The sequence below is a fragment of the Phyllobates terribilis genome, unplaced genomic scaffold (genome assembly GCF_046119375.1).
Source record: "Phyllobates terribilis strain yellow unplaced genomic scaffold, ASM4611937v1 Scaffold_11__3_contigs__length_659146591, whole genome shotgun sequence".
NCBI lineage: Eukaryota > Metazoa > Chordata > Amphibia > Anura > Dendrobatidae > Phyllobates > Phyllobates terribilis.
The window spans coordinates 356,475,403-356,491,219 of record NW_027362771.1 but is presented as its reverse complement, the minus strand read 5'-3'; the positions used below and the strand labels follow the sequence as shown (position 1 = coordinate 356,491,219).

General features: G+C 40.1%; 1 protein-coding gene across 3 annotated transcripts in view; it reads right to left on the bottom strand.

Moving 5' to 3' along the window:
• SHF (Src homology 2 domain containing F) overlaps positions 1–15,817 on the bottom strand; it is a 331,977-nt gene that overhangs the window by 148,714 nt on the left and 167,446 nt on the right. For all 3 annotated transcript variants that reach the window (XM_073652898.1, XM_073652899.1, XM_073652896.1), the window contains exon 3: positions 14,341–14,562. In XM_073652898.1, coding sequence (XP_073508999.1) covers positions 14,341–14,562 — 222 coding nt within the window. The remainder of the gene's footprint in view (positions 1–14,340; positions 14,563–15,817) is intronic.

Genomic DNA, 15,817 nt, shown 5'->3' with positions numbered 1-15,817 from the left:
AAAAATATGGGGTTTTAGTTAGCGATGAACTTAATGAATGCGCAAGTTCAGAGTAAAACATGGAAAACACACACCCAACCGCTACTATTAAATGTCAGTGCTTTTGAACCATCTGAAATCTTCCTTCTATGTGATCTATTTCATGTTGAAATTTAATTTTTAGACATTAGTCTGTGAAAAGTAAATATGCTATTGCAAGACCAGATTTAAGGTGAATTTCTTGCTTTGATAAACTGTACTTTTTGAATACTTTGTATAAAAGGCATAGGACTCCATTATAAGGTGATATAAGTGATGTACATCTATGCTAATCTGGCAACTGCAAGAGGCTTTTCTTTCTTTTTTTTATTTTGAAGATTAAAGATAGCCAAATGATTTTGTGGCATAAACTAAGAAAAAATTATAAATAATGGATACAGAATGCTGACCTTTTGTGTTGTGTAATTTTATAAATTAGGGTAACCAGATTGGAAGTGTTTCTGCGCTCTCTGGAATTACGGCTGAGTAATAGCAGGTTTATTGTCAACGCGTTTCAGAGTCCACCGACTCCTTCCTCAGGACAACCATACAAAAACTTTTCTGTATTACTCGTGTTGTAATTCCAGAGAGTGAAGAAACACTTCCAATCTGGTTACCTTTATTGATATTCTATGGAAGCTGCTGCACATTGTCTTTAGGCTCTTTAATTGTTGTGTCTCACACAAGCTTACAAGGTGAGCGGTTTTCCTTTATTCAAACTTTTAATCTGGATAAGACCCTATTGCGCGCTTTCATTTCTTTATAATTTCATAAATTGTCATCTACATTTAAGCTATGTGAACATCCCATTTCTCTTTTTACACAGATTGCATGCGATTACCATTTTTTTTTTTCTTTTAAAATCTAGCAAACTTTTAAAAAACCGCAGAGATTTTAAGTTATATTCATGACAATAGGAGAACAGGGGTCTTGGGTGAGCCAGTCAAGCCTTACTTATTCTCTCAGAGACAGTCTATTGGAATTACTGGAATCGAGAGCTTTTGGCCGTTTCAATAATTTGAATTCACTACAACAGAATACTACACACACCTTTTAGTCAGTGAAGAAATATAGATATGTCCATTTTTACTTTTGCTTTTCCTTCAGCACATCACACAATTTGTGGCATGAGATTACAAAAAAAATAAATAAAATAAAAAATCTATACATTTTTCTATGTAAGGCCACAGAGATTGTGATGCGATTTAATTTGTAGACCTGTCAATGGTTTTGCAGCATGTTGTGGTATTGTACTGAATTTTTAGTAAAAAATTCAAGACCTTGAAGGGAATCTGTAAGTAGGATCAACCCTCCTAAGCAGTCTATATGGGCATGTAGGTCTTAAGTTGAATAAAAAGATATTTTGATATCTACAATCCAATGTCTTATTCCAGAGAAATCCACTTTTTTCCTCAACATGTAAATGAGTTGTTGAGCAGACTGTCAGTCATTACATGTCTCACACTGGTAAGAAGCTCTGAACGCAGATTCTTGGGGAGATCAATGTCTGGCCCATAGATCAAAATAGTTCATTTATACACTGCTCACAAAAATAAAGGGAACACTCAAATAACACATCCTAGATCTGAATGAATGAAATATTCTCATTGAATACTTTGTTCTGTACAAAGTTGAATGTGATGACAACAAAATCACACAAAAATCATCAATGGAAATCAAATTTATTAACCAATGGAGGGCTGGATTTGGAGTCACCCCCAAAATTAAAGTGGAAAAACACACTACAGGCGGATTCAACTTTGATGTAATGTCCTTAAAACAAGTCAAAATGAGGCTCAGTATTGTGTGTGGCCTCCACGTGCCTGTATGACCTCCGTACAACGCCTGGGCATGCTCCTGATGAGGGTGCGGATGGTCTCCTGTGGGATCTCCTCCCAGACCTGGACTAAAGCATCCGCCAACTCCTGGACAGTCTGTGGTGCAACGCGACGTTGGTGGATGGAGCGAGACATGATGTCCCAGATGTGCTCAATCGGATTCAGGTCTGGGGAACGGGCGGGCCAGTCCATAGCCTCAATGTCTTCATCTTGCAGGAACTGCTGACACACTCCAGCCACATGAGGTCTGGCATTGTCCTGAATTAGGAGGAACCCAGGGTCAACCGCACCAGCATATAGTCCCAGAAGTGGTCTGAGGATCTCATCTCGGTACCTAATGGCAGTCAGACTACCTCTGGCAAGCACATGGAGGGCTGTGTGGCTCTCCAAAGAAATGCCACCCCACACCATTACTGACCCACTGCCAAACCGGTCATGCTGAAGGATGTTGCATGCAGCAGATCGCTCTCCACGGCGTCTCCAGACTCTGTCACATGTGCTCAGTGTGAACCTGCTTTCATCTGTGAAGAGCACAGGGAGCCAGTGGCGATTTTGCCAATCCTGGTTTCTGTGGCAAATGCCAAGCTTCCTGCACGGTGTTGGGCTGTGAGCACAACCCCCATCTGTGGACGTTGGGCCCTCATACCACCCTCATGGAGTCGGTTTCTAACCGTTTGTGCAGACAATATGCACATTTGTGGACTGCTGGAGGTCATTTTGCAGGGCTCTGTCAGTGCTCCTCCTGTTCCTCCTTGCACAAAGGTGGAGGTAACGGTCCTGCTGCTGGGTTGTTGCCCTCCTACGGCCCCCTCCACGTCTCCTGGTGTATTGGCCTGTCTCCTGGTAGCGCCTCCAGCCTCTGGACACTATGCTGACAGACACAGCAAACCTTCTTGCCACAGCTCACATTGATGTGCCATAGTGGATGAGCTGCACTACCTGAGAAACTTCTGTGGGTTGTAGAGTCCGTCTCATGCTACCCCGAGTGTGAAAGCGCAGCCAACATTCAAAAGTTACCAAAACATCAGCCAGAAAGCATTGGTACTGAGATGTGGTCTGTGGTCCCCACCTGTAGAACCACTCCTTTATTGAGTGTATCTTGATAATTGCCAATAATTTCCATTTATTGTCTATTCCATTTCCACAACAGCATGTGAAATTGATTGTCAATCAGTGTTGCTTCCTAAGTGGACAGTTTGATTTCACAGAAGTCTGATTTACTTGGAGTTATATTCTGTTGTTTAAGTGTTCTCTTTATTTTTTTGAGCAGTGTATATTTAGAAAGAAGTGGATTTCTCTGGAATAAGACATTGGATCGCAGATATCAAGGTACCATTTTATTCAGCTAAATGCCCATACTAGATGGTTTTGGAGGGTAGAGCCTACTGACAGATTCCCTTTAATTAAATTCAAGAAAAAGCTCTTGACAGACACATCTTTTTACATTAGATATGTCATATATATCTAGTCATAATTAACTTTTAACTCTTAGACTTTATACAAACTTGCAGAAAGATGTAAAATTGATTTAAATGGCATTTAATCTGCCTAAACATTTACCGTATTTTTTGGACAATAAGACGCACTTTTTTCCTCCAAAATTTGGGAGGAAAGTGGGGGGTGCGTCTTATAGTCCGAATGTATATGGATGGCTGTGGGTAGTGGGAGGTGTGGGGGAGAGGCAGTGGCGGAAAAGCGGGTCACAGGAGGCAGGAGCTGCTTGCTGCAGCCTACACTGTGCCCGCTACTAAAGAAAATGAATATTCCCTGCTCCCCAACGCCCATGGGCATGGAGAGCAGTGAATATTTATTTTCCTTAACAGCACGCACACTGTACCCGCAGCGCGGCTCTTTCAGCGGCTGGCGGTCAGTGTGCCAGCTAGTAAAGTCCATGAATATTCACTACAACCCACTCCCATGGGGAGTTGTACGTTATGGAAGTCTGGAATGGTAGTCCGAAAAAGGTGAAGATGCCTTGATTTCAATATCATCATAAGAAACATCGGCTCTAAATTGCAAGATAAGTAGACAGTAGAAGATTGGAAACAAGTGATATGGAACGATGAGGTGAAAGTTCTGATGGGTGCAAATGGTTCTGGAAGAAACAAGGGAAAAAGGGACAAACAGATCGAGAATTGAGGGAACTGTCAAGTTCGGTGCAGGAAGCCTTATGATATGAGGTTGCTTCACTGTTAACAGCATTGGATACTTGACCAGTATGGATGGTGGTCTCAATGCTGAGCTATATGTGAGCATCTTACAAGACGAGTTACCTCGTACACTGTAGTACTATTGGGTATGAAAAGGACGACAGTGCTCCAGCAAGACAGCGACCCAAAGAATATGACGAGATTGGTGAAGTACTGGTTCAATGCTTATGAAGTAGAGGTGCTGGAATGGCCCCACAGTCACTAGAACTCAACCCAATCGAACATTTGTGGGTAGAGTTGAAGCAAACTCTGTATAGATACCCAAGTGAGATGACCAGTATGCACCAAGTTTGGGAACGTGTAGAAGAGACCTTGGATCAGATGTCGGTCGAGACATGCTTGAATCTGATCGAGAGCATCCCCAGAAGGATTCAGGCAGTGTTGAAAGCCAAAGGTGGAATTACAAAATACTAACAATTTTAATTTACATTTTTAGGAGCAAAACAGTAACAATGCAGTGACATGACAAGAATCTGTATAATCAATCATATAACTAATCATATGCTTAATAGTTGCAAGTCAAATTTATGCATGAGATAGCCAAGATTGTCTATAAAATGATGGTCTCACTCTAGAAGCAGTAGTGGATGGGGAGATATGGAGCCTGAAAGTCAAAAGTTCAAAACATTGTTACCCTTTTGCTTGCCAGTGTACATTAATCGGAGCAATCTGCTTCTTTCTCTGCCAGAATTTATAAGTCATTATCAAAATTCTCAATACTGAGGTAAAATCTGTATTTAGAGAAGACAGAATTTCCAATTACTGAGATAGGAGATGACAGCTACTTCAGATACAATTTTATGTAGAAGGAAGGAGGGAACAGCCAGAGGCAGAGCTCCTCCTCCTCCTCCTCTCCCTCCCATCTAGATAAATTCTTATCAGTAGCAGCTGCCATCTCCTATCTTAGTAGTGGGAAAGTATGTCTTCATTGAATACAGATTTTACCTTAGAATTGAGCATTTTGATAATGACAGATTAATTTTGGCAGAGAAAGTAGCAAAGGTTACTAAGATCAAAATCAACTTTTATTTGATATGCAAATGAGGGAGCTTTGGTGTACCCTTGGCGTGGTTTATGCTTTGGTACACAGTCATGCCACCCTATTTTCATGATAAAGGCAGTAGCAATTATATAGTTACATAGTTTATAAGGCCGAAAAAAGACAAGCGTCCATCCAGTTAAGCCTATTTCTTGTGCACTGCAGCTATTCCGCATCGTTGATTCAGGGGAAGGCAAAAAAAAAACATGCGGTATAGGCCAATTTACATCACTGAGGAAAAATTCACTTCCCGACACCAATATGGCAGTCAGATTAAATCCCTGGATTAATTAACTATCACTAAGCATAAGATGTAATTTTATTGTTCTCAAGAAAGGCGTCCAGGCCTCTCTTGAACTCATTAAGTGAGTTGGACATCACCACTTCGTCTCCCAAAGAGTTCCAGAGTCTCACGGCTCTGACCGTAAAGAATCCCCTTCTATGCTGGTGCAGGAACCTCCTTTCCTCCAGACGCATAGTGTGCCCCCTCGTCTTTGTCACCATCCTTGGTATAAACAGGTCATGGGAGAGATCTCTGTACTGCCCCCTGATGTATTTATACATGTTTATGAGGTCTCCCCTAAGCCTTCTCTTTTCCAACATAAATAGGCCTAATTTTGACAACCTCTCTGGGTATTCTAGTCCCTCCATTCCCTTTATTACCTTAGTCACCCTCCTTTGTACCCTCTCTAGCTCCAATATGTCTTTCCTGAGCACCGGAGCCCAGAACTGTGCACAATATTCTAAGTGCGGCCTTACCAGCGCTTTATACAGAGGAAGAACAATGTTCTCATCATATGCCCCTATTCCTCTTCTGATGCATGCCATGACTCTATTTGCCTTCGCAGCTGCTGCCTGACACTGGGCACTCCAATTTAATTTGCTATTAACCAAGACGCCCAGGTCCTTCTCCATGTCAGATTTCCCCAACGGTTTCCCATTTAATATGTATGGGTGACTGCTGTTTTTCTTTCCCATGTGCATAACCTTACATTTATCGGCATTGAACCCCATTTGCCATTTTTTGGCCCAACTCCCCAATCTATCTAAATCCTCCTGTAGCTGTGCCCTATCCTCATCTGTATTAACTACTTTACAAAGTTTAGTATCATCTGCAAATATTGCTATTTTACTATGCAACCCTTCCACTAGATCATTAATATATTAAATAATATAGGGCCCAAGACAGACCCTTGAGGCACCCCGCTAGTAACCCTGACACACCCTGAGCTTACTCCATTGATAACCACCCTCTGCTTTCTATCACTCAGCCAGCTATTTACCCACTTGCACACATTATCCCCCACACCAAAGCGTTCTCATTTTATATACTAACTTTTTGTGTGGCACGGTATCAAACGCTTTGGAGAAGTCAAGGTATACAACATCCACTGACTCTCCCCGGTCCAGCTGTGAGCTCACCTCCTCGTAGAAGGCGATCAGGTTTGTTTGGCAGGAGCGATCCCTCATGAATCCATGTTGATATGGAGTTAGACAGTTATTATCATTAAGATATTCTACAATAGCATCTCTAAGAAATCCTTCAAACAATTTACCCACAACAGACGTTAAGCTTACTGGTCTATAGTTCCCAGGGTCACTTTTACACCCCTTTTTAAATATTGGTACCACATTTGCTTGGCGCCAGTCTAGTGGGACAGTCCCTGTCCATAAAGAGTGCATGAATATAAGATACAGCGGTCTGTCTATCACATTACTTAATTCTTTTAGTACCCGGGGGTGTATGCCATCTGGGCCTGGTGACTTGCCTATTTTGATATTATTTAGGCATTTCTGAACTTCCTCCTGGGTTAGGTGGGTGATATTTAGCGGAGGGTTTACTTTATCACTCTGCATTTCCTCCAATAAATTGTTTTCTTTTGTGAAAACAGTGGAGAAGAAGCTATTGAGTAGGTTTGCTTTACCCTCATCACCCTCTATGATTTTACCCAGGTTATTTTTCAATGGGCCAACTATATCAGTTTTAATCCTTTTACTGTTTATATAGTTAAAGAACAGTTTGGGATTCGTTTTACTTTCCTTGGCAATTAGTCTCTCTGTCTCCTCTTTTGCTATTCTTATTTGTTTCTTACAGATTGTTTTTTTCCCTATAAGATATTAGCGCTTTCTCGCTGCCTTCTTGTTTAAGTTTACCGAAAGCCATTTTTTTGTTTTCCATTGCCCTCTTGACTTCCTTATTTAGCCACATTGGCTTCCTCCTATTCCTAGCCCTTTTATTCCCATAAGGTATGTACCTTCTACAGTGACTATGTAGGACTGTTTTGAAAATTTCCCATTTTCTATCCGTGCTCCTATTACTAAAGATACTATCCCAGTCTATAAGGTGAAGGGCATCTCTTAGCTGATCAAACTTTGCCCTCCTGAAGTTCAGTGTTTTTGTGACTCCCTTGCTGGGCACCCTACTGAAGCACATGTGGAATTGTATAATGTTGTGGTCACTATTTCCCAGGTGCCCCCCGACCTGCACCTCAGTTATTCTGTCTGGCCTGTTAGTTAATATTAAGTCTAAAAGGGCCGTCCCTCTAGTTGGTTCCTGCACAAGTTGTGACAAATAATTGTCTTTGATAATTGACAGAAACCTGTTTCCTTTCTGAGATCTACAGCTTTCGGTTTCCCAGTCTATATCGGGGTAGTTGAAGTCCCCCATAATAATCACCTCGTTATTTTTTGCTACTTCATCTATTTGTCTCATTAATAGACTTTCCGTGGCTTCTGCTATATTTGGTGGTTTATAACAGACTCCTATGATAATTTTATTATTGTTTTTTGCCCCATGTATCTCCACCCATAAGGACTCGACCTCCTCATTTCCCTCCCATACATCCTCCCGTATTGTAGGCTCTAGACACGTCTTTACATATAGACAGACTCCACCCCCTTTCCGATTTCTTCGATCCCTTCTAAACAGACTGTATCCCTGTAAGTTAACTGCCCAGTCATAGCTTTCATCTAACCATGTCTCGGTTATTCCCACTATGTCATAGTTACCTGTAGATATTTCTGCTTCCAGTTTATCAGTTTGTCTCCAAGACACAGAGTGAACGCTGCGTCTTCTGTCTGTGCCTGACACTGACACTAGATGATCGAGGCAGCGCTCAGTGTCAGAGCTGGGGCACACACGACGGCTGTGGGCATACTGTCATATCTGTCTCCTGCCTGTCTGTGATTGCCACTCTCTACAATTCCCTGGACTACATGTTTGATAGTCCTCTCGTGTTAATCTCCTCTATCAACACTACAGCAAGCAGCCTTTTAAATGACACATTGCTGGAATCATGGATTCTGTTTCTACATTATGCTGCTCTCAGATTAGGTAACAAAATACTGGTGACAGATTCCTTGCAACCATTATGGGACATCACATTGCTCTTGGCCTACTCTTACACCACCCCTACTCACTTGACAGAATATACTGGTGCAGAATTGTATATGGAAATGATAGCATGCTAGAAGGTACATTGCTTTGAGCTGTAAACCTCTAACTTTTTAGCTCACCAATCTGGGGTAAATGAATATTTGTCACAATAAACTGAATAAGGAACACTTATCACAGTCACGTTAATCCTGCATGACATTTTCTCCATGGACACTTTCAACATAAAGCAGACTATTATAAAAAGTACAAAACTAAAAATAATCATGAAGTAGTTTTATATTTCGACTCCTAGGAAATTTAATCACAACCAGACATTGTGACTACACACTAAATTAGTTATCGCAAATGAACGATGCTTCTTATTAACAGTGTCTCCAGGAATTAGTCAGTGTAATGGGAGCTAATGAGATTTCCCATTCACTTACAAGAAGAGCTGGAGTCTAACTGGCCAGAACATGTTATTGTCATTTCTGTCAATGACAATTTGGCACAGTCTTAATATCTGGAATATGAGTTTAGTAAGGAAAAATACCATTTCTATAAAAAGTTTCCCCATATAGAAAAAAACATCTCAAGTTTGATTCAAAATACACCAGGGTAGAGAATTGAACAACATGTTCAATTTGAGGTCACCATCCTAAATTAATATGAGATGCAAAGTATTGATTAGTTGATTTTAACCGGATAGGAATTTTGCAAACAAAACTGTGGCTAACAGTCACTGCATGTGACATATACCAGTTAGAAGGCGACCATTCAGAGGCAAGCTAGTGGCATTTTGTGCTATGTTCATCCCTTCTTTGATGCCCATAGCAGAAAATAATGCAAACAGACACAGGTGTCCCCTTTCAACTCAGAATGATTATAAAAAAAAAAAAAAAAAATGGCGTAATACACAGTGATAGAGTTTGAGTCGTGGACTGAGTGTTGGTGTCCATTTTCGTGGAGTTGGAGTCTGTATAAAATGGACTGACTCAGACTCCTAAAATATAGAATACATTGAGCTCAGTAGTTCAGTGCAGTATGTGTTGTAAACGTTTTCATAAGAATTTGGGAAATTTATGAAGGTTACAAGTAAGCGGAGCAGTAGTACTCAATATCAAGCAGCAGCTGCAAAAGCAAACAAGATTTTAGGATGTATAAAAAGAGAAATAAAATCCCGCGATCACGACGTATTGTTTCCCCTTTATAAATCACTGGTGAGGCCACATCTGGAACATGGGATCCAGTTTTGGGCTCCACATTTTAAAAAGGATATTCAGAAGTTAGAGTCAGTTCAAAGGCGGGCAACTAGATTATTACAAGGGATGGACAGCCTCTCATATGATGAGAGGTAAAAAAAGTTAAGCCTGTTTAAGCTTAGAAAAACGACGCCTCAGAGGAGATCTCATTTACATGTATAAATATATGTGTGGTCAGTACAAAGGACTAGCACTTGACTTCTTCCTTCCAAAGACCATACCAAGGACCAGGGGTCACTCATTAAGGGTGGAATAAAGGCGATCCAGCACCTATATAGGAAAGGGTTCTTTACAGTCAGAGCAGTCAGACTATGGAATGCCCTACCATAAGAGGTAGTGATGGCCGACACTATAACAGCTTTCAAAAAAGGGCTGGAGGATTTCCTCGATACAGATAACATTATGGGCTACAGTTAAATTAGACAAAATGTTACACCTATAGTAATACATTTAATACGGTAATAGTAATTACATAACTGGTATCACAATTAGGTTTGATTCAGGGTTCTTGGACTGATCGCCTTTTTTCTGGGTCAAGAAGAAATTTTTCCCTGTGATGCAAATTGGCTGAATGTGTCCTGGGTTTTTTGCCTTCTTCTAGATAAACAGATTGTGGCATAGGGATTTTAGTATTATCATTATTAGAATGACAAGAGCAATACAAGATATAAAACTAATTAAAACATTTAATTAAAAACTGTTACATTTTTAATTGTAATAGTGCAGCAATAATAAAAATTGTAATAATAATAATAATAATAATAATAAAAAATATATTTGTGAGGTCTAGTCCCAGTTAGCTAGTAAGTTAGTGTAGGGAGTACAATTCGGGGAGGGAGGGTGAACTTGATGGACCTAGGTCTTTATTCAACCTATGTTACTATGTTCCTATGATGTGTCCTATAAATGTCTGTTCTGTTCCTGATCTAAGGATCTCGGCTTTTAGTTGAGATGAATCTGTGCTGCACTTTATGTACATGCTCAGTAGGGAGGCCGGGTTGTGGAGTCGGAAGTCAGGGAAATTGAGGAGCTGGAGGTTTGGCTTACCGACTGCACAGCCCTGGCAATACATGCAGTCAGGTGATCACAAGCTATTGTGCATATGGAGGACACTTCCATGAAACCCACCAAATAAGATTTCTATGGAAAATGTAATAAATGCTGTTTTCAATGTACTAAGTATAGAACTGCATGTGCTGTGCAGGGACACCGTACAGATGGCAAAGCTTTAATCCATGTTACTAAACTTAATTTATATTTCATGGTATAGTAATAGTATTACATTTGTACCAAAACTTTCCACAGATTTATTACACTGCATTTATTTCTGTAAGATAAAGAAGTGCAAGAATGATTGTTAGGAGACTTGCTAGTGGAATACCCACCAATCATGAGATTGGGAGTCAAACATCATGGCTTGGTGCTCGGTCACATTCAAGTAACTGGCGCGGCTTCTGTAAGAAGTGTGAAGGGGCAGCTCTAGTGGTAATTGTTCTTTCCATTTGATCTCTGCTCATTATTGGCTATGGCTTCTTGTTGGTACTCCTGATCAGTGATAGATGGATACATATGAAGAAAAGGGTCTATGTCAATCATAGAGGAGTCCAGTGGGCGGTCTTTCTCAAACATAAAAAAACATGAGTTTCAAATCAATAAGTAGCAAGTTTTATTTAATATTTTCCAATAAAACTAAATCTTATTCTGCTCAGCTATATTATGCTGCTAGTAAGTTCAATGGCCAGTTTCATGATAACTGGCTCTTCTAAAATAAGGACATTTTGATAGCTGATTTAGAGATGGTGCAAATCAATTTGCAGAACCTGGTCCAGTGGTCCATGGACAGGAGCCCAGCAACCGCCTTCTACCTGCCAGCATCCAAAACGCTACTGGTCAGGCTGGCTAATCAAAAGAAGTCACATGCGCATCATGCCACAATGATGTCATCGCACCAGGAAAGCTAATCAAAACAAGAGCCAGCGGTACCGTCAGGTAAGAGGGCTCCAATCCGACGGTAACAATTAGTGACAATGGTCACTGGATCGGGTCCTGCCAATTGATTCACATCATCTCCAGTCTCTTTATGATTGCACATGAAGCCATATATTACAGAGAGCTTACAATATAAGATATATTATATTGTAAGCTCTCTGTAATATATGGCTTCATGTGCAATCATAAAGAGACTATATACAGTTATATGAAAAAGTTTGGGCACCCCTATTAATCTTAAGCTTAATGTTTTATAAAAATTGGTGTTTTTGCAACAGCTATTTCAGTTTGATATATGTAATAACTGTTGGACACAGTAATGTTTCTGCCTTGAAATGAGGTTTATTGTACGAACAGAAAATGTGCAATCTGCATTCAAACAAAATTTGACAGGTGCATAAGTATGGGCACCTCACCAGAAAAGTGACATTAATATTTAGTAGATCCTCCTTTTGCAAAAATAACAGCCTCTAGTCGCTTCCTGTAGCTTTTAATGAGTTCCTGGATCCTGGATGAAGGTATTTTTGACCATTCCTCTTTACAAAACAATTCCAGTTCAGTTAAGTTTGATGTTCGCCGAGCATGGACAGCCCTCTTCAAATGATCCCACAGATGTTCAATGATATTCAGGTCTGGGGACTGGGATGGCCATTCCAGAACATTGTAATTGTTCCTCTGCATGAATGCCTGAGTAGATTTGGAGCGGTGTTTTGGATCATTGTCTTGTTGAAAGATCAATCCCCTGCGTAAATTCAACTTTATCACTGATTCTTGAACATTATTGTCAAGAATCTGCTGATACTGAGTGGAATCCATGCGTCCCTCAACTTTAACAAGATGCCCGGTGCCGGCATTGGCCACACAGCTCCAAAGCATGATGGAACCTCCACCAAATTTTACTGTGGGTAGTAAGTGTTTTTCTTGGAATGCTGTGTTTTTTTGCCGCCATGCATAACGCCTTTTTGTATGAGCAAACAACTCAATCTTGGTTTCTCATCTGATTCCACAGGACCTTCTTCCAAAAAGAAATTGGCTTCTCCAAATGTGCTTTTGCATACCTCAGCCGACTCGGTTTGTGGCGTGCTTGCAGAAACTGCTTCTTTCGCATCACTCTCCCATACAGCTTCTCCTTGTGCAAAGTGCGTTGTATAGTTGACTGATGCACAGTGACACCATCTGCAGCAAGTTGATGCTGCAGCTCTCTGGAGGTGGTCTGAGGATTGTCCTTGACTGATCTCACCATTCTTCTTCTCTGCCTTTCTGATGTTTTTCTTGGTCTGCCACTTCTGGCCTTAACAAGAACTGTCCCTGTGTTCTTCCATTTCCTTACTATGTTCCGCACAGTGGAAACTGACAGATTAAATCTCTGAGACACCTTTTTGTATCCTTCCCCTGAACAACTATGTTGAATAATCTTTGTTTTCAGATCATTTGACAGTTGTTTTGAGGAGCCCATGATGCCACTCTTCAGAGGAGATTCAAACAGGAGAACAACTTGCAAGTGGCCACTTTAAGTAGCTTTTCTCATGATTGCATACACCTGGCTATGAAGTTCAAAGCTCAATGAGGTTACAAAACCAAAAAAAGTGCTTTAGTAAGTCAGTAAAAAGTAGGTAGGAGTATTTAAAACAAGAAAATGATAAGGGTGCCCATACTAAGGGTGCCCATACTTATGCACCTGTCAAATTTTGTTTGAATGCAGATTGCACATTTTCTGTTAGTACAATAAACCTCATTTCAAGGCAGAAACATTACTGTGTCCAACAGTTATTACATATATCAAACTGAAATAGCTGTTGCAAAAACACCAATTTTTATAAAACATTAAGCTTAAGATTAATAGGGGTGCCCAAACTTTTTCATATAACTGTATATGTAATATACTAGCGCTATTCAATGTTTTCACAATGTTTTACATTCACATTTTTATGTTTTAGTTCAATTATTAACCAGGTCGCTTTCTAACTAAACATGAACTTATCAACAAAAAAAGTTTTACGAGTAAAAAATATGGCTGAATCTTAAACTGTTATTACATCCTCTACATCAATGCCAGAAAACAATAAAAGTGCACAGTATACATTTTTCTCATTAATATTTTTATTGATATTACCGTAAAATATTTCAGTGTACCGAAACCAAACAGAAGAAGTACTGTAAGCCAGGGGGAAAATCAACACAAATAGCTAGACAGACAGATTGTCGGACAGACTCTTATATACAAGCACATGTGAAATGTACACACAGATCTATGCGGCTGGAATGAATTTACATGGCCATTGTTTTGAGCAGTAGAGTTTACATAAATTGTAATTACAGGCAATAGACGGTTTTCACTGAAACCTTTTCATGATATTTGCGCAGATTTAACATAAAATGATGAATTTCATATACAAAGCTGACAAATGCAATCAAAGTCAATTTTCAGTCTGTGCTGCAAGCAAGGTCAAAACATACAGAGTGTGGATTTCTTCTGGCTGACCTTTGCTTTTGAGATCATATCTGTTGTTTTTCCTGTACTGTTAATGGAGCTTCCTGCCATGATCATAGTGTCCTCATACAAAACCTCCTTAGTGTTAATTTGGGTGACTGTACAGTATCAACTGACCTGCAAATGCTTTCGAAATCCGATCCTTCTTCCATTCCCAAGGCTGGTCATACTCTTCTGGAGGCCGCTCATCATCTTGCGGCAGTCTAGACTCTCGTGGTGGCCGTTGGCCAGATGACTTTTCACCTTCAGATTCTAATCCATTTTCTGATGGTTCATATGGGGTATCATATAAATGTAAGGGTTTACAAGGCAAATCTTTGGATCCCCTTCTGCGAATTTCTGTACAAAACACAGGAAAAATAAGATTATGTTGAGTCTTATGAAGGATTTTCCTTTTTTACCTTTCAATTTTTTCATTTAAAAAAAATTACAGCTTTTCTGATCAAATTACAAGATGGAAGGAAAACATGGGGAAAAAAATCTACACAAGGAATTATGTAAATTTATCCAACTAAAAGACATGCATAAAAAACTTGCAACAGAATTTTTATTTGCTATTTCTCACTTTATTTCCAAGCGCAAATCATGTAAATGGGAGCTGTCAGCAGCCTTTCCTGTCTATTTTATTTGCTATGTAGACCGTGCATTATATATTGTGTTTGAGTAAATTACTCTCTCTCAGGTAGTCAGCCACTATCCCTACAAAGAAATGCAAGGAAATGTCTGTCTGGGGTGAAACGTAACTACAGGCACTTAAAAGGGACAGAACTTCCTAGTTTGTGGGAAAGGGTTTAATTAGATTACTTCTAGGTAGCTGCTTCCACATTGCTCTCTACAAGGGAAAATACCACTTCCAAGAATAGAAGCCATAGTCATAAAAGACTTAAGATGTTGTTCCTTCTGGCTTCTTTAACAGGCTATACACAGTGAATAAAAGTATGTAACTACTTTTTCATACTCTTCAAGCCATCTAATGTGTATGGTGACCTCCTGACACCAACCTCTGAATTTTTATTTTAAAAAACACACTCCTAATCGCCTCTACTTTGCCCTCACGCCACCACTCCCCATTTATTCCTCCAATTGACTTCTCTTCCTTCTTCTCGTTCCAGGTCTTCAAATTGGCACTGCATTAACTTAGGCTCTTCTTGGTCATGGGGACCCCAACACATGTCAATGACATGTGTCAAATTCCAGGAGATGCTTGCTGGAGCGAGGTTCATGTCATTGACTTGCATTGCCTCCAGCGTAACCATGTTGGGCCTGGCCAGCAAAAGCGTCCACCAGAACACAAGGAGTGAGATGAAAGAAGAGGAGCCAGTCAGAGGACCAGGCGGGGAGCAGTGAGACATGTATGAGGAGGGCTAAAGAGAGGAAAGTTCAACAATTATTTTTTTTAACCTCTTCAACACAGATTCAAATTTCACTAAGTTTGATCAATGCTAATCAAATTTTACCCCTTGAATTGAGCAAATTTTGGGAAATTCTTATTACTCTAAATTCCTTCCCTTGATCACGCTACTCTAAAAATGATCAAAATGACAAACATGTACGCTGAGGGCCAACAAAAGGAACTCCTCTAAAGAGTATTATT